At 50.0% G+C, this 18,925-nt stretch overlaps 1 protein-coding gene across 1 annotated transcript; it reads right to left on the bottom strand.

Annotated features, from left to right (window-relative positions):
• Window positions 1-54: 54 nt before the first annotated feature.
• Window positions 55-14,611, bottom strand: TAF6L (TATA-box binding protein associated factor 6 like). Its single transcript, XM_075570063.1, is given in 12 exon segments — window positions 55-6,766; window positions 7,025-7,153; window positions 7,362-7,494; window positions 7,675-7,892; window positions 8,659-8,733; window positions 10,645-10,739; window positions 13,262-13,288; window positions 13,291-13,330; window positions 13,606-13,644; window positions 13,646-13,756; window positions 14,104-14,190; window positions 14,442-14,611. Coding segments are annotated over 12 exon segments (1,740 nt in total). The 5' UTR covers window positions 14,589-14,611; the 3' UTR covers window positions 55-6,127.
• Between the last annotated feature and the right edge of the window lie 4,314 nt (window positions 14,612-18,925).

Raw genomic sequence — 18,925 nt, 5'->3', positions numbered from 1 at the left:
GCACGACTACCTTATCGGAGAAGGACTTGGAGAGACTGGAAACATAGGCAGGTAAATGGCAGGTGAGGTTTAATACATAATAAATATAAGGTTATGTGTTTGGGAAACAAAGATAAACAGGAGGCTTACAAATTAAATGGGGATAAACTAGGGGAATCCTTGATGGAGAAGGATTTAGGATGGCTTGTAGACAGCAGGCTTAGCAATAGTGCCCAAAGTCAGGCAGTAGCTGCAAAGGCAAACAAGATCGTATGTTGCATTAAATGGGCAATGGATGGAAGTGAAGTAAACATAATTATGCCCTATTACAAAGCATTAGTAAGACCACACCTTGAATATGGAGTACAGTTTTTGCACCACTCCATAAAGACATGGAATTAGAAAAAGTGCAGAGAAGAGCCACCAAATGAATGTAGGGGATGGATAATCTGATTTATGAGGAGAGGCTAGCTAAATTACATTTGTTTACATTGGAAAAGAGGTGTCTAACGGGATATGATAACTATATACAAATATATTCGGGGACAGTAGAAGGAGCTTTCAAAAGAATTATTCATCCCAAGGGCAGTACAAATGACACAGGGTCATACAATACTGTAAGGTTGGAGGAAAGGAGATTTCACCAAGATCAAAGGAAAGGGTTCTTTACAGTAAGGGCAGTTAAAATGTGGAATTCATTACCCATGGAGACTGTGATGGCAGACACAATAGATTTGTTCGCAAAAAGGTTGGACATCTTTATAGAAAGGAAAGATATACAGGCATATACCAAATAAGTAAATATGGGAAGGATGTTGATCCAGGGAGAAAGAAAATTTAACCAACTTACCGTAATTTTATTTTCCTGGAACCATGGCAGTGAGCACCATAGGGTTAACTATCCTCTGCTGAGTAGGATAGGAAATTGAATTCTTGCAGGTAGGCCATAAAAGGCCCCTCCCACTACCTGCAGATTAGTCTTTGGATTCTCCCATAGCTGAAAAATACAACTGATATATATAAGGCATACATAGGGAGGGTAACTATGTGCCCACTGCCATGGCTCCAGGAAAAGAAAATTACAGTAAGTTGGTTACATTTTCACCTTTCCTGTTCACCCTGGCAGTGGGCACCGTAGGGACATTCCCTCCCTAAATAATACTGCTAGGGTAAGAAAAAAACAAATGCCAATATCAGTTTCAACCACTTTATTTATTACAGTCTTCCACTTTATTTTATTACAGACTGTAGCACTTTTCGACCAAAGCTTGCGTCAGCTGAATCCCGAATTTCTAACCTGTAATACTTCATAAATGTGTTAAATGAAGACCATACTGCCGCTTTGCAGATTTGTGCCGGTGATGCTTGTGCCTTGAATGCCCACGAAGTGGCCATTGCTCTCGTTGAGTGTGCCTTTAAGTTCAACGGCGGATTTTGTCCTTTGTTTTCGTACGATTTTCTGATACATGATACAATCCATTTGGAGATTGTTGCTTTTGACGCTGCTTGGCCCGTCCTTGGTCCTTCTGGAATGATAAACAGCCTATCTGACTTTCTTATGTCTTGCACCCTCTCGATATAGGTTTTCAAGCACCTCACTACGTCAAGATTATGCAATCTTCCTTCTTATTACCTGGTTTTGGGCAACATGAAGGTTTTTATATGAAATTGAGAAACGACTTTCGGTAAGAAATGGTACACTGGTCACATCACTGCTTTATCTTGGTGGATGACCAGAAACGGTTCTTTACAAGACAAGGCTTGTAATTCTCCCACTCTCCTTGCTGATGTAATAGCTATAAGGAATGCAACCTTCCATGATAACTTCAAGGGCATTGGATCTATAGGTTGAAAAGGCTGCATTGTGAGAACATCCAGTACTAGTGATAGGTCCCATGCTGGCACTCTATTCTTGATTTGCGGCCTTAACCTCTTGAACGCTTGTAAAAAAACGAATAACGAGCTTTTCAGTTGCTAGATTCTTCTCCAACAGTGCTGATAATGCAGAAACTTGCACCTTCAATGATCTGAGGCCGAGTCCTCTATCAAACCCTTCTTGTAGGAATTCTACTAGTGTCAGTGTATTTGGAGAGGAAAACATCTGTTTTTGTTTAACACACCAGTCTGAAACAACCAAATTCGGTAGTATACCGTTGATGTAGATTTGTTTATTGCTTCCAACAGGGTTTTTATTGTTCTATCTGAACAGCTCTTCTCTCTTAATGCCTTCCACTCAATCTCCAAGCCGCCACGGCCAATTGTTTGGGCTCTGGGTGATATACTGGTCCTTGTATTATCAGTTCCCGGATATTTGGTAGATGCCACGGTGTCTCTATCACCATGTTTATGAAATGGGAAAACCATGGTCTCCTTGGCCAATATGGTACCACCAGTATCACCTCTGCTTGATCGGTCTTAATCTTCCTCATTATCTTTCAAATTAGAGGAATTGGAGGGAAAATATATGCCAGTTTGAACTGCCACTTGAAACCGAGGGCCTCTGTGTGCCTTGCGCTGGGATGAAAGTGCCTTGCACAATAATTTTCCACCTTTGTTTTGGCAAGTAGCCATCAGAACTATTTCTGGTTGCCCCAACATTTTACCAATTTGCAGAATACTTGGTTGTCTAATGACCATACTCGCAGGTGAATTAGGTTGTGACTGAAAATCTGCTGTAATATTTTCTGGCCCTGGTATATGTATGGCTGTTATATCTGTAACATGGCCTTCTGCCCATGGTAGAATCTCTGATGTTTCCGTTTTTTGCTCCTTGTTCCTCCTTGCTCTGCTGTTTACCTCCCATCTGGGCTCCCCAACCTGCGCTGCTTGCGTCTGTGCTGATCGTTACCCACTGTACCTGACGTAACGCATGTCCTTTTAATAGGTTTTGGGCATTTTCCCACCATCTTCGCTCTTTGTGTGGGTATATTTATATTTCTTGTTTTACATCCTTGGAACGCCGCCTGCAGATCGCGGTATAGCCAGGTCGCAAGGCGGATGTGCAGGCGCGTGCAGTGGGGCCTCAGTCTTCATTTTTTTTTGCAGCTTTTTTCTTTTGATGCAGGGATTATACCGCCCCCTTAGAAGGTCCTTCTTCTGGTTGTATAACCATAGTACTAAGGTGAAAATATATTTCTTTCAGTTCCATGATATCAACTCTCTTTTATTCTCTATTAAACTAAGCTAAGGACTCGCCTAGTTTTAGTAAGCAACACTTTACTTCCCCCAGCTTCCATGTTGGCTTCCAAACTTCTTTCAGCTGATTTCTCCTGTCTGCCGAGCGTTCCATGCTGCGGCTGCTTCCAGGACACCTTCACACAGCCGTGTGCCGTCGCTGTGCCGTTAGCGTCAATGCGTCCAATCGGAGCACTTGGCTCTCACGCACACGCTCGCCAGTGGGATTGTACCGCACTATGCACTTACATGGGTCACCTTGCCGGTCTTTCTCCCCCACTCCACTGCGTTCTCAGACCCCTGTGCGATAAATAATTTGAGCCTCCGATCTGCTCTACCGCCCTGCTGTCTTCCCGCTGCGTTCAATGACGCATTAGCGGTACTGCCCGGTCGCACGGGCCTCCGTCTTGCTACCACCCACGGTGTGTTGACGTAGCTTCAGGGGGAGTGAGGCTGAGACTCCCTGGCTTGACTGCAATAGCTACAGTCCGGTGAGTGCTATTCAAAAATAACAAACTCTACTCCTAGCTGTAGGAGTACAGAGTTTGAGTGGGCATGGCCATGACCTCACGCGGCTGGTTTGCCCTCATTGGCTGAACCGCCGGCAGGGCGTGGCCACCCCTCCGTTGCAACTTCTAAATTCAATTTCATTGTCTTTGGGGAAAATTGTAGTACAGCGCGGCTGCACCTTCCGCGCAAAGGTACTTACTGGGCCCAGCCCCATTGAGGGCCAGTGTTTGTATGTAGAAGGCACTGGGGCCGCGACCAACACAGAGACACACACCAACACACACGGGAGCGGGAGATTTCGAGAGTAGCTATGCTGTGCTCTGCAGCGCCGCCTGCTGCCCAGAAGTGGTTAAGCAGTCAGACAGCCCTGCTCTCCTCCCTCTTACAAGCTTGTTCTGTGATCAGCTCTGCGCTCAGCATCCTCCTCTGATCTCCTCCAACCTCGGCTCTCCTCCTACCCGCTCAAACAGGGAGGACAGCAGCTCATTAATAACCGGGACTGTCCTTGCAAAACTGGGACATTTTGACAATTATTGGAGCACTGGGACAGCTCCATTAAAAACTGGGACTATCCGGGCTAAACCGGGACGTCTGGTCACCATAGTCACTGGGTTTTTTTGTTTGCCTTCCTCTGGATAAAAATACTGGAAAAACAAATATAGGATAAAGTATCTGTTGTCCAAATTTAACATAGGTTGAACTTGATGGACAGTGTATATAGTTAACCTCCTAGTAGATGAGGTTGAAAAATGACATGTTCAGAAAAACAGGACCCCTTTTATTTTCTGTCATATCTTGCAGAGACTGAGCTCCTGATATACGTACGTACGTGCGTCTGCACTGCCAGAGACAGTGTGTTAAGCCAATGGTTATACATCTCTGAATTAATATCCCACGGTGTGCACCACACATGTACTTCTTTTTTCCAGATCTGGGACTCCTGTCATTTGATTTTCTAGTTCATTAATCCTGTTACATTTATGTAGCTTATCACAGATGCTAAACTCTATTGCATGTGTATGTAATGTGTGCTAAATCTGTATTTCACTCAGTATAGAAGATGCATTACCTGTGTGTAAATATATATATATATATTTTATACTGTGTTCAGGAGGAAAAAAAAGGGACCCGTTAAATTTTTTTCATATCTTGCAGAAAAAAACACTAGATTTTCATGATTTTTTTTGCAATTATAGGTCTGTTGCAGGAGATTATTACATTTAAGAATGGTGGTTAGTGAAGAAGTTACATGTTATAAAGTGCATGAGACAGAGAGAATTATGGTCCAAAACGCGGACAGAAAATATCTCCGGTCGCTAGGAGGACTGAAAAACAAATTCATAAAACAGCGTATCATTCAGGAATGAGAGCAGCTGGGTCAGCGCGTTATCGATGATGCGATCAGACCGCGGCGTTCTCGTCTCCGGGCGCGCGGTTCAGCAGGACGGGATTTTGAACACACACTTTATAGTAATATCAGTGTTTAACACATTTACAAGCTACGAAGGAAAAACTCCTAGTTCCCGTTTAATGAACACGCAACTCCTGCAGCGTATCTGGAACTTGTTCACATAATATTGTGACATCAATTTCATCTACATTGTGCTTCTTATATAGTGTTAATGTACATAATAGCTACAAGTGCACACTTTCATGGGGATTGAGCGAGAAATATATAAAAGATATGATGAAAAACTAAAAGGGTCCCTTTTTCCTGAACACGCGTTATAGATTTGTACATAATGCGTGAGAGTGGAAATACATACGATAAAATCAAGGAGAGATGCACACTACACTGTATATAAACCAGAGTTTTAATAATAAATCCAAAAACCTTCCCTCCCCCCTGTACAACACACACTGATATACAGGAGACACACATACATACTCTAATATACAACGTTCCAATAGCCGTATTGGTCTAGGAGAAAAGCAGATTCAATGTAGCCTGTGATACCTTTTCGTGGATCAACATTAGTTCTTTTTAGATTAAATCATAATGTACACTATCATTTTATCTATCTGTCCACTGAAAAAGTATCACCACGTATGCAGACATTTCTTTTCTCTGTATATCACACTCTAATGCAGTAATACACAAGCCTTCACATGCAGAGATATCACACTGCTGGACAAACATTGACACACAGGCATACACACTATACCGCCCCTCTTATACAGCTGTGTCTCACAGGCAGATTAAGTGTCTCATACATATAGTGTCTGAGATACAGCAAATAAGTGTTTCTCACACACGACACTTGGATGGGAATTCTGTTTCAGTGTCACATAGTGGATCACATGCACACTCAGTGTCCTGTAAGTACAGTGTCACACACGTCACGTGTATACTTATCACACACAGAGCATTACTCCGATGCTCCGTTTCACTCTGCCAGTGTTTATCAGTTGCCCGCTGTAACATCTCAGTTATGCAGTGTGTCACACACACAGTTATTCAATGTCACAGTGGCAGATACAGTGACAGCTCTGCGTGTGCCCCTCGCCGCCCCGCTCTTGCCACCCTCCCTATCATGGGCAATTTCTGGGCATAGCGGGAGGCTGTGGCTCCGGGCCCCGTGTGTTGCTGAAAGACGCTCTGAAACCTGCGCCCCCCTCCGGCCCGCCCGGTCTGCCTCCCGCCAATGAGGAAGGTGAAGCGCGGGGAGCCCCGCGGTGTAAGCCTGCTCCTCTGAAATACCTCCCTCACCCCCTGTGACCTCTGACCCTGCCGGGGTGTCCCCCGCGGGCGAGAGGAGGGGGGCAGCAGAGGCGGGGGAGGGCGCTGGGGCTGTCTGCCTCCCCCCACCTCCTCCTCTGCATGGGCTGTCAGCTGGGGCATCTTCCGCACCCCCTCTCCGGGCCCTTCCTTCTTGGGCTCCTGGGGGCCCCGCGGAGCCCCTCCCTCCCGTGACGGGGCACCTCCTGTCCCAAAACGAACAGCCAGGCTGTCCCCAAAAAAGCGGTACAGCTCGCGGTACATCTCCCGCAGGGGGACGGAGGAGGAGGAGGGAGTGCAGGGGGACAGGGGAGAAAGCGGAAGAGAGCCGGGGACAGCGTCACAGCAGCGAGCTTTCATTTTGAGGAGACGCTCGACCGCGACCTGAGGGGGAGGAAGAGATGAATGCGTCGGCTCTTCAGAAATCCCTGTCTTTCCCTTTCTACCCGTCCCTCTGCTCCCTCCACCTCATCTCTCCCAACATCTTCTGCCCTTGCTCACCCCTCTCTTCTCCTCCCACCCCATCATCTGCTCTTCTCCCCCCTTCCACCCCCATATCTTCTTAACTCCCTCCCCCCATATTTTCTTTACCCTCCACCCCCCCCCTCCTCCATTCTCTCTCCTCTTCCCTCCCCCACTCACCAGGATAGCTCCGTACACCTTGTGTCCATCAGCCTTGACCTGTGCGTTAGACATGGAGTAATCATCCAGCACAGTCTGCAGAGCGGTCCAGTATGTCGGGAGCAGAGGGTACAGAACCTGCTCCACTGCCTGGATGAGTAGGAGAAACGGGAGAGAGGGGGGAGGAGTGGGTGGAAGGGGTTAAGAAGGTACTCTCCCCCCCCCAGAGCATCATCCTCCCCCGTAGAGCATCACTGCACACTTTCCCCATGCTGAGTGTTACTCTGCTCCCTTCCGCATCACTGGCCTCTCCTCCACAGACAGACACTGCTTCCCCCCACACTCCGCAGATCATTACCTTCCACCCCAGGGCGTGCAGTCCTACCACAGCTCCGTAGTGGGAGCAGAGAGGGCGTACGGGGTCCCCCAACACCTTCTGCAGGGACTGCAGGATCTGGGGGTACAGAAATCCGGCCAAGTCCTTGTGCGTCCTGAAAGGTAAGGGAGAGGATGAGGGGGTTGTGTCTATACACAGATTATACACACACACACACACGTGTGTGTATATATGTAGATATGTATATACACATATACATGTATCATCTCCAGATCCGTGTCTCCCCACTGCTGGATGAAGCCTCCCCAATGATCACACACACAGCTCTCCTCACCATATACAGCTTAGCAGACCGGCCCCGTAGTCTCGCAGCGTCCAGTGGTCATTGAGGGGGTTGATGGAGGCAGCGAGAGGCTCCGTCACACAGTACAGGACGCTCTGCATGAGACTGCAGCCATAATAACCCAGGTAAAGGAACGGGTTCCACAACAGAGAGCGCACTAACTGCAAGAGACGGCTCAGCTGGTCCAGATCGTGACTGACCGACTTCACCTGAGAGGGGGAAGAGAGAAAGAGGAGAGGGGGGAGAGAAAGAAAGAGAGGGGGGAGAGAAAGATGGGAGGAGCGGGGGAGAAGGAAGAGGGGAGTGAGGGGGAGAGAGAAGGGAGAGATGGAGGGAGAGAGAATGAGGAGGGAGGGAGAATGAGGAGGGAGGGAGAGAGAATGAGGAGGGAGGGAGAGAGAATGAGGAGGGAAGGAGAGAGAATGTGGAGGGAGGGAGAAAGGGAGGAGGGAGAGGGGGCTTTTGTTATCTTTGGTAGTCTTCCTCACCGTATCACAGTTGCATTATCTCACACGTTTGCGGATCATCTTGCACAGTTATACATATTCAGTTCTTATTATAGTTCCCCATATTCTTCCAATCTTGGCGTAATACACAGCGCGAGGCGACACCGCGGAGGAGCGCTGACACTGGGACCGAGCCGGATGTGCTTTGTACCAAGAACCCAATATGGGAGAGCATATAATCCCTTTGTAGCCAAATACATTTGTGAATAAACCTGGCTACACCATGAGAAGTGTCTCTCTGTGCTCTTCTGTTCTATAGTAACTAAATAAGTGTTGCATTCACATGTCCCAGACAGGCCTTTCCCCATTATCTCTTTGCAAACACAGTGCTATTGCAGCCAGGGATTCTGGGTAATGACATGCAAATGAGCACAGTGTGTCACTTTTTATTTCTCATCCATTTTAACATGGAGCCCTATGAGCTTAAGCCTGCCGCATTTTATAGGGATATATAAAAATATATACTCACCCCGCTCACCACATACACAAAGTACGGCAGGAGAGCAGCGATCTTCGAGTTTGTCTGCAAGTCCTGGAGAGCCAACTATGGGGAGGAGAGAGGAAGGGACAGGAGAGAAAGAAAGAGAGGAAGGGACAGGAGAGAAAGAAAGAGGAAGGGACAGGAGAAAAAGAGAGGAAGGGACAGGAGAGAAAGAAAGAGAGGAAGGGACAGGAGAGAAAGAAAGAGAGGAAGGGACAGGAGAGAAAGAGAGGAAGGGACAGGAGAGAAAGAGGAAGGGACAGGAGAGAAAGAGGAAGGGACAGAAGAGAAAGAGAGGAAGGGACAGGAGAGAAAGAGAGGAAGGGACATGAGAGAAAGAGAGGAAGGGACAGGAGAGAAAGAGGAAGGGACAGGAGAGAAAGAGAGGAAGGGACAGGAGAGAGAGAGAGAAAGAGAGAGGAGAGAAAGAGGAAGGGACAGGAGAGAAATGAGAGAAAGAGAGGAAGGGATAGGAGAGAGAAAGAGAGGAAGGGATAGGAGAGAGAAAGAGAGAAAGAGAGGAAGAGAGAGGAAGGGATAGGAGAGAGAGAGAGAGAGAGAGAGAGAGAGAGAGAGAGAGAGAGAGAGAGAGAGGAGAGAGAGAGAGAAGAGAGAGAGAGAGAGAGAGAAAGGGACAGGAGAGAGAGAGAGGAAGGGACAGGAGAGAGAGAGAGAGAGAGAGAGAGGAAGGGACAGGAGAGAGAGAGAGAGAGGAAGGGACAGGAGAGAAAGAGAGGAAGGGACAGGAGAGAAAGAGAGGAAGGGACAGGAGAGAAAGAGAGGAAGGGATAGGAGAGAGAAAGAGAGGAAGGGATAGGAGAGAGAAAGAGAGGAAGGGATAGGAGAGAGAGGGAGAGAGAAAGAGAGAAAGAGAGGAAGAGAGGAAGAGAGAGGAAGGGATAGAGAGAGAGAGAGAGAGAGAGAGAGAGAGAGAGAGAGAGAGAGAGAGAGAGAGAGAGAGAGAGAGAGAGAGAGAGAGAGAGAGAGAGAGAGAGAGAGAGAGAGAAAGGGACAGGAGAGAGAGAGAGAGAGAGAGAGAGAGAGAGAGGAAGGGACAGGAGAGAGAGAGAGAGAGAGAGGAAGGGACAGGAGAGAAAGAGAGGAAGGGACAGGAGAGAAAGAGAGGAAGGGACAGGAGAGAAAGAGAGGAAGGGACAGGAGAGAAAGACAGGAGAGAAAGAGAGGAAGGGATAGGAGAGAAAGACAGGAGAGAAAGAGAGGAAGGGATAGGAGAGAAAGACAGGAGAGAAAGAGAGGAAGGGATAGGAGAGAAAGACAGGAGAGAAAGAGAGGAAGGGACAGGAGAGAGACAGGGACAGGAGAGAGACAGGAGAGAGAGAGAGAGGAAGGGACGAGAGAGAGAGAGGAAGGGACGAGAGAGAGAGGAAGGGACGAGAGAGAGAGAGAGGAAGGGACGAGAGAGAGAGAGAGAGGAAGGGACGAGAGAGAGAGAGAGAGAGAGAGAGGAAGGGACGAGAGAGAGAGAGGAAGGGACGAGAGAGAGAGAGAGAGGAAGGGACGAGAGAGAGAGAGAGAGAGGAAGGGACGAGAGAGAGAGAGAGAGAGGAAGGGACGAGAGAGAGAGAGAGAGAGAGGAAGGGTCGAGAGAGAGAGAGGAAGGGACGAGAGAGAGAGAGGAAGGGTCGAGAGAGAGAGAGAGGAAGGGATAGGAGTGAGAGAGGAAGGGACAGGAGAGAAAGAGAGAGGAGAGAAAGAAGAAGGGACAGGAGAGAAAGAGAGGAAGGGACGAGAGAGAGAGAGAAAGACACACACACGGGGGGTGTGAGAGAGAACGAGGGAGGGACAGGGGGTGAGAGAGGGGGACGGGGTGTGAGTGACTGAGACGGGGGTGAGAGTGAGAGACAGACAGAGAGACAGAGAGAGTGAGTAAGAGTCAGAGCGAAAGATTGAGAGAGAGAATGGGGATAGGTGAGAGAGAGGAGTGGTGGAGCTGGAAGCCCAGCTATCTCTCACCTTCATGAGCTGCGGATCGTCACCGAGAACAGACCGAGTGACCCGCTGGTAATACTTTAACAGGTCCTCTGTCAGGAGAGACACCGCAGCAGGGACTGGAGAGAGAAAAACGTGACAGTGACACGCAGGTGACGCGCGCATGGGGGGAGGGGAGGAGTAAAAGATACACAGGAACAGGAGGGTGGGGGGAAGTATAGAGGGGCACATGATGGGGGGGAGAAGGGAGGATAGACAGGCGCCCATGATGGGGGGGGGATAGAAAGGAGCACAGAGTGAAGAGGAGTAGAGGTGACACACAGGGGGGTAGAGGTGACACACGGGGGGGTAGAGGTGACACACGGGGGGGTAGAGGTGACACACGGGGGGGGTAGAGGTGACACACAGGGGGGTAGAGGTGACACACGGGGGGGTAGAGGTGACACACGGGGGGGGTAGAGGTGACACACGGGGGGGGGTAGAGGTGACACACGGGGGGGGGGTAGAGGTGACACACGGGGGGGTAGAGGTGACACACAGGGGGGGTAGAGGTGACACACGGGAGGGGGTAGAGGTGACACACGGGGGGGGGGGTAGAGGTGACACACGGGGGGTAAAGGTGACACACGGGAGGGGGTAGAGGTGACACACGGGGGGGGGTAGAGGTGACACACGGGGGGTAGAGGTGACACACGGGGGTGGTAGAGGTGACACACGGGGGGTGGTAGAGGTGACACACGGGGGGGTAGAGGTGACACACGGGGGGGTAGAGGTGACACACGGGGGGGTAGAGGTGACACACGGGGGGTGGTAGAGGTGACACACGGGGGGGTAGAGGTGACACACGGGGGGGTAGAGGTGACACACGGTGGGGGTAGAGGTGACACACGGGGGGGGTAGAGGTGACACACGGGGGGTGGTAGAGGTGACACACGGGGGGTGGTAGAGGTGACACACGGGGGGTGGTAGAGGTGACACACGGGGGGGTAGAGGTGACACACGGGGGGGTAGAGGTGACACACGGGGGGGTAGAGGTGACACACGGGGGGGTAGAGGTGACACACGGGGGGGGTAGAGGTGACACACGGGGGGGGTAGAGGTGACACACGGGGGGGGTAGAGGTGACACACGGGGGGGTAGAGGTGACACACGGGGGGGGTAGAGGTGACACACAGGGGGGGTAGAGGTGACACACGGGGGGGTAGAGGTGACACACGGGGGGGGTAGAGGTGACACACGGGGGGGGTAGAGGTGACACACGGGGGGGTAGAGGTGACACACAGGGGGGGGTAGAGGTGACACACGGGGGGGTAGAGGTGACACACGGGGGGGGGGTAAAGGTGACACCACGGGGGGTAGGGTGAGGTGACACACGGGGGGGGTAGAGGTGACACACGGGGGGGTAGAGGTGACACACGGGGGGGGGGGAGGGGGGGTAGAGGTGACACCCGGGGGTAGAGGTGACACACGGGGGGGTAGAGGGTGACACACGGGGGGGGAGAGGTGACACACGGGGTGTTAGAGGACACAGCGGGGGTGGTAGAGGTGACACACGGGGGGGGTAGAGGTGACTCACGGGGGGGTAGAGGTGACACACGGGGGGGTAGAGGTGACACACGGGGGGGGTAGAGGTGACACACGGGGGGGTAGAGGTGACACACGGGGGGTAGAGGTGACACACGGGGGGTAGAGGTGACACACGGGGGGGTAGAGGTGACACACGGTGGGGTAGAGGTGACACACGGGGGGGGTAGAGGTGACACACGGGGGTGGTAGAGTGACCCACGGGGGGTAGAGGTGACACACGGGGGTTGGTAGAGGTGACACACGGGGGGGTAGAGGTGACACACGGGGGGGTAGAGGTGACACACGGGGGGGTAGAGGTGACACACGGGGGGGGGTAGAGGTGGACACCGGGGGGGGTAGAGGTGACACACGGGGGGGGTAGAGGTGACACACGGGCGGGGTAGAGGTGACACACGGGGGGGGTAGAGGTGACACACGGGGGGGGTAGAGGTGACACACGGGGGGTAGAGGTGACACACGGGGGGGTAGAGGTGACACACGGGGGGTAGAGGTGACACACGGGGGGTGGTAGAGGTGACACACGGGGGGTAGAGGTGACACACGGGGGGTAGAGGTGACACACGGGGGGGTAGAGGTGACACACGGGGGGGTAGATGTGACACACGGTGGGGGTAGAGGTGACACACGGGGGGGGTAGAGGTGACACACGGGGGGTGGTAGAGGTGACACACGGGGGTGGTAGAGGTGACACACGGGGGGTGGTAGAGGTGACACACGGGGTGGTAGAGGTGACACACGGGGGATGGTAGAAGGTGACACACGGGGGTGGTAGAGGTGACACACGGGGTGGTAGAGGTGACACACGGGGGTGGTAGAGGTGACACACGGGGGGGGAGGGGGTAGAGGTGACACACGGGGGGGTAGAGGTGACACACGGGGGGGGTAGAGGTGACACACGGTAGGGGTAGAGGTGACACACGGGGGGGGGTAGAGGTGACACACGGGGGGGGTAGAGGTGACACACGGGGGGGGGGGTAGAGGTGACACACGGGGGGTAGAGGTGACACACGGGGGGGGGGTTAGAGGTGACACACGGACATAGATGTGATCTCACCAGTGCCCTGAGGCTCCAGGTTTCCTTTCCATCCAGATATGAGACATGAACTGAGAAGAAAAGAGACAGCTCTGTGTGCGCACTCACACTCATCTCCAGAGGTCATCATTGCTTCACTGCCACTCCCACTGCAGTCTCGGCAACCTCTCACGCAGACTCTCTCACCTCTCACGGCAGACTCTCTCACGGCAGACTCTCTCACCTCTCACGGCAGACTCTCTCACCTCTCACGGCAGACTCTCTCACCTCTCACGGCAGACTCTCTCACTTCTCACGGCAGACTCTCTCATGGCAGACTCTCTCACCTCTCACGGCAGTCTCTCACCTCTCACGCAGTCTCTCACCCTCACGGCAGTCTCGGCGGTCCCTTTAGGGATATTTGTTTGCCAATGCCAGCTCCACCAGGTTGATTTCTCGATCCTCAGCGAAGTGACAGTCTCCATCTCTAATACTGCGGAAAGAGACCGCGTCTGGGGAGCCATGACCGCAGACAGCCTGACAGAAACAGAGAGCATGCTAAGAGACAGCTACACAGAGATAGAGTGCTGAGACAGCTTGAGAGTGCTGAGAGACGGCTGGGAGCCTGAGAGAAAGCCTGACAGAGAGACAGCCTGACTAAGAGAGCGCTGGGAGCCTGAAAGACAATCTGACACAGAAAGACAGAGTGCTGAGAGACAGAGCCTGAGAGAGAAAAGCAAGCCAAAAGAGACAGCCTGAGACACAATGCTGAGAAATTGAGGGGAAGAGAGACACAGAGCATCTGTGACACTTCACTTCCATGACATCACACACAATACTTCATATGACATCCCAGGCGCACACTGTGACCTCATCACACTCACCTCCACATTGCTCCAGCGCAGGGCACGGTTAAAATCCTCCACAGTCAGTCTGCGTCGCCGAGAGTGTCTGAGAGACTGCGCACTGAACTGAGAGAGAGTGAGTGTGAGAAATGTGCGCTGAACTGAGTGTGTCTGAGAGACTGCAAGCTCAACTGAGTTTTTGAGAAACTGTACACTGAAGAGATAGAGAGAGAGTGTCTGAGAGACTGCGCACTGACACAGAGTCAGAGAGTGCGTGCTGAGGAGGAGGGAGAGAGACTACACTGAACTGAGGGAGGGAATGAGAGAACTTGGTCAGCACGCCCCTCTGTATATACACGCCCAGCCCTTGTATATACCTGCGTGACCTCCCTGAGCCGGTAACACACATCCTCGGCTAGCAGTGCAGCCACCTCATCGCTGATATCCAGACCGACACTCTCAGCCGTGAGACGTACTGAATCCTGACAGAGTTCCACATAACGCCGGTCCTCTGTGTGAGACATCCGAGACTGCAAAGACAGAGACATATTATATAGTGTCCCTCCATGCATGTCCTGGGTGCAGTGTGTGCGCATGGGAAGCATTATTCCTCACTGTGTTATTGGTGGTTAGTTGATACGACTGTCACGATGACATCAACTTTTATCAACACATTTATATTTCTGGGTACTTGATTGAACAGAACAAGTTGCAAAATAAATTGTGATTTATTTCCTTAATAGACAAACACACGACATCTGCAGAATACACTTAAAACCACACTCACTGGGATCAGGAAACGAAATAAATTGTCCTTGGAACGAAAGAAATTGTCCTTTGCTTGCCAGTGCAAGAAATGCAGCCTTGGTTTTAAAAGTCCTGTGGTTATGTGGTTATTAACCCATGCACTCCTGGACTGGTTGCTGCTGTACTGGCACAAAGTTTTGCATCTTTACATCATGGATTAAAATTCAGGAATCACCCTGGGAATAAATGGGAAGCCACATTTATAGACTGCCCAAAGCTATCTTTAACATGTGGATCCAATCCCCTCGTGGGAACAAAAAAAAACACGAATAGCCAAGTGACCCACAGTTCATAGGACCGGTCAAAAGCGCTGTCCGGTGGGCAGGGCGCATGGGTCAGGTTGACGCCCATGCCACTTAGCATACCTGGGCTACACCCATAACTTGGGGCCACTAAGTCTGATTTTTGACCCGGAGGGGTCACTAGCCTGGCATCTGCTGTGCATCAGTATGTCAGTTTTGTATACATTATGGGTCTGCTGGGTCTTTTCATAACTGACACTATTTTAGACAGGAAGATGCTAATCAGATCGATCTCTTTGAGGCTCCATCATAAAAATACCGAAGCTCATTCACCCATATCACAGCTGGATGTCCAAGTAATTCCTGCTTGGACTTACAAAAAAATACCTCCTGCCTTACATTTAAGATCTGCTATTATGTGTTCGTTAGAGGGTATGGCAAGCAATGCATCTTGTCTTTTACCCTCACAGACAGGGAATGGCCTGCAAATGGGGAATAAAAAATGGCAGGGACAGGGCAACAACAGTAATGCATGGCAAATCAGGTATTAACCCTTTCCTCCCTTCACAACGACCCAGTGAATGTGAATATGTAGGGCTGAAGTAGCGGCTCAGTGAGTAAAGGCACGGCGGGGTAAAGGCTCAGCGGGTAAGGGCACTGACTAATAACAATGGCACCGAGTGTGAATCAGGGGAACATGGTTCAATTTGCGGTGTCAGCTCCTTGTGACCTTGGGCACGTCACTTTCACTTTATATCATTGATGCTCAGAGATCGAATGGAAGAGCATTTACAGATTGCACGATGCAAGTGGCCCAATCGCCATACACGAGCTTACACCGTTACAGAGTAAACACTGGGCAGTATTATTCCAGATGAATCACTTACCTCTATGCAAAATACTATTTTTTATTATATAGTATAGATTTTATACTTAGACACAATTATTTTATGTTTGAGAGTATTTCTTGCAGATCTGTGTTGGACGGCCATAGGTACCAGGTTTGCCCCCAGTTATGCCAATTTATATATGGGTTGTTGGGAAGACCAAGCTGTCTGAACAGGTGCCCCCTTTGGGGAAAACCTGGTCTACTATGGCAGTTCCAAAGATGACATTTTGATTATTTGGAATGGAGAAGTGTGTGATACACACACACACACACACACACACACACACACACACACTAATTCACCCATCCCAAATATGAAAGATACGGAAAAGTAATAGCCCTCATTCTACATAGGCCGGATTTAACCCTGGGCTGGATAGTGCTCAGGAAGAAGGCATAGGTAGAGGGCAAAGAATCCCCGGAGGTTAAACACAAGCTCTCATTCTAACCTAAACCTGGCTACTTACACCTGCCGGACTCTGCAGTGGAACAGATCTGCAAGAACTGGGAGACGAGCTGGAAAAGAATAAATGGGATATTGTTGGCCTCAGTGCAGTAAGATGAAAAGAGGAAGGCCTCGTGGAGCTCAAAAGCAGACACCTACAATCTTACAGAAAATGGAAGAATCGGTGGAAGTAGGCTTCATTGTTAACAAGAAATCGAGAAGCGATACTAGCTTCCAATTATCAAAGTATATGCTCCAGCATCGAGTCACACAGACAAAGAAGTGGAAGACTTCTACAATGAAATAAACCAACTTGACAAAAAAAGGAGTTCCTTCAAGTACATTATTGGAGATTTCAATGCATAGATTGGTGCCCAGTAGAAAGACGAAGCGTCCGTTGGCAAGAATGCTTACGGTAACAGGAATGAATGTGGGGCCGGATTGGGAGAATTTGCAGAATGTGAAAATGTCCACATCAGGAATTCATTCTTCAACAAGAATCCAAATAGAAAATGGACCCAATCGAATAAATAATGAAATGGACTATATCCTAGCTAACAAGACACATGCAATTAAAGAACCTCAAAAACAACAGCAGAGAATTTAAACTACAGCTGAAACATCGCTTCAGCTGCCTCAAGATGGGATACTTTAACAAACATTTATTAAAAAAAAATAAAGATTGTTGAAAGAACCTGCCCTGCCACTTTGAAAAAGGGCTGAAGGCCTCTGTGACTGGATACACACACAGCACTGCACCCTGCAGATTTCCCGAGAAGCTTTACCACGCCCTGGCACTGTTGATCTCCGATCTGTTAAAACGTGCGAGCAAGGAAAACGAAAGAAATGCACACAATGGTTCAAATCCTTTGCCTCGTTTATTAAGCATAGGGTGAAGATTTTTATACAGAAAAAAGAAAGTATTGGTTAGAGGCGTAACTTAGGCGTAACTTAGGTTAGAGGCGTGATTTAGGGGCAGGACATGTTAGTGGAATGATCTTGGGGTGTAATTCTCCCAAGACAGGCACTGTCTGAAATACATAACTTTCTCATTGTCTTCATTATCTACAACCGTGATTTCCACGGCAGCTATGTGGTGTGATTCTGCATTCCTAGGGAACTAGTCTCCTACTATTGATTAAAACAGCAAAAAGCTGACCACATAAAAATATATCTCAGTGAAAAGCTGAGTAAAGAGAAAATGTATCTTGGCAGAAGCTGAATACATGAGAAATTATATCTTAGCTAGCCAGAGCAGACAAAATGGATGGTTTAACACAAATGCAGCTTCTGGCCTTCTCTACGGTTCCTAACAATTGTAGTGAAAAGCGCAGAATTTTTTGGGAGAACAATAGCTAAAAACAGGATAAGAGAATATCAGATGAGACCAGGAAGTGACTGAGTAAACTGCAAAAATGAAACGATCCCAAGATGCAAGAACAATTGAATATACAGAGCTGTGCAAGATGATCTGCCAGCATGTAACTGAAGACGTAAGAAAATGTCATTCCAATATAATGAGCAAGACTATCAAAGATAACATGTTTAAGAAGACGCAGCAGTCACTTATGATTGGGAAGAAGCAAATCATTGCACTCAAGACAATGGATCAACAATAAAAGAGAATGCACTTATCATAGAGAGTTCATGACTACAAAAAAATATAAGCGCACAGACAACACAGGGTATAATCCAGCAGAAGAAGAGTGAGAAGAAACCACGAACAATGCATTCTTCCAGAAGACGTGGCAAAGGCAATAAAATCCATGAGGACCGGGAAGGCTCCCGGGGAAGGTGAAATTACAACTGAAACCTGGAAAGAAGCTGAGGAAGAAGTAGATAAGATCCTTGCAGAACTCTTACACGCTGCTCGAAGAACAGGAACATTTTAGAACAATGGAGTAATACCATAGTTAGGCTAAGGCCCCGCTCCCTCAGTCAGCGCGCCCGCACTGCAGACAGGCGGGGCGCTGACAGACACAGACCGCGATATGCGGTCTGTAGGGAGCGGGAGCCGGAGCGGGAGGTGGGCGGGAGTGGCGTGGCTTGAGCGGGAGGGGGGCGTGGCTTGAGCGAGAGAGGGGGCATGGCTTGAGCGGAGGGACCCGCTACTCCCCCCCCCTCCCTGGGCTCGAGCTGCTTCTGGAAGGTAAGAGCGCGCGCACACACACACACACACACACACACCTCTCCTCCTCCTACCTTGCTTCCTGACAGCTCCCGCCCCCACCGCTGATTGGCTCATCAGCGCACCACGTGACGCGTTGCCGATCGGGATCACAATTTTCTTGAATCCTGTGGCGACTGACGCGTCACAGTGCGTAGTGAGCCGTCAGCGAGGGGGGACTGGGACCGGCTCGGGAGGATTCCCCTGCTGGTGGGGAACACTCACGCGGCCGCCCGCGCCGCCGGGCGCAGCGGGTCCCAGCCCTTATCCTCATCCACAAGGAGACAAAGACCCCAAGGACTACAGACCAA

The sequence above is a fragment of the Ascaphus truei genome, chromosome 14 (genome assembly GCF_040206685.1).
Source record: "Ascaphus truei isolate aAscTru1 chromosome 14, aAscTru1.hap1, whole genome shotgun sequence".
Taxonomy (NCBI): Eukaryota; Metazoa; Chordata; class Amphibia; order Anura; family Ascaphidae; genus Ascaphus; species Ascaphus truei.
The sequence above is the reverse complement of the archived record's forward strand: the minus strand, read 5'-3'. Positions and strand labels throughout refer to the sequence as shown.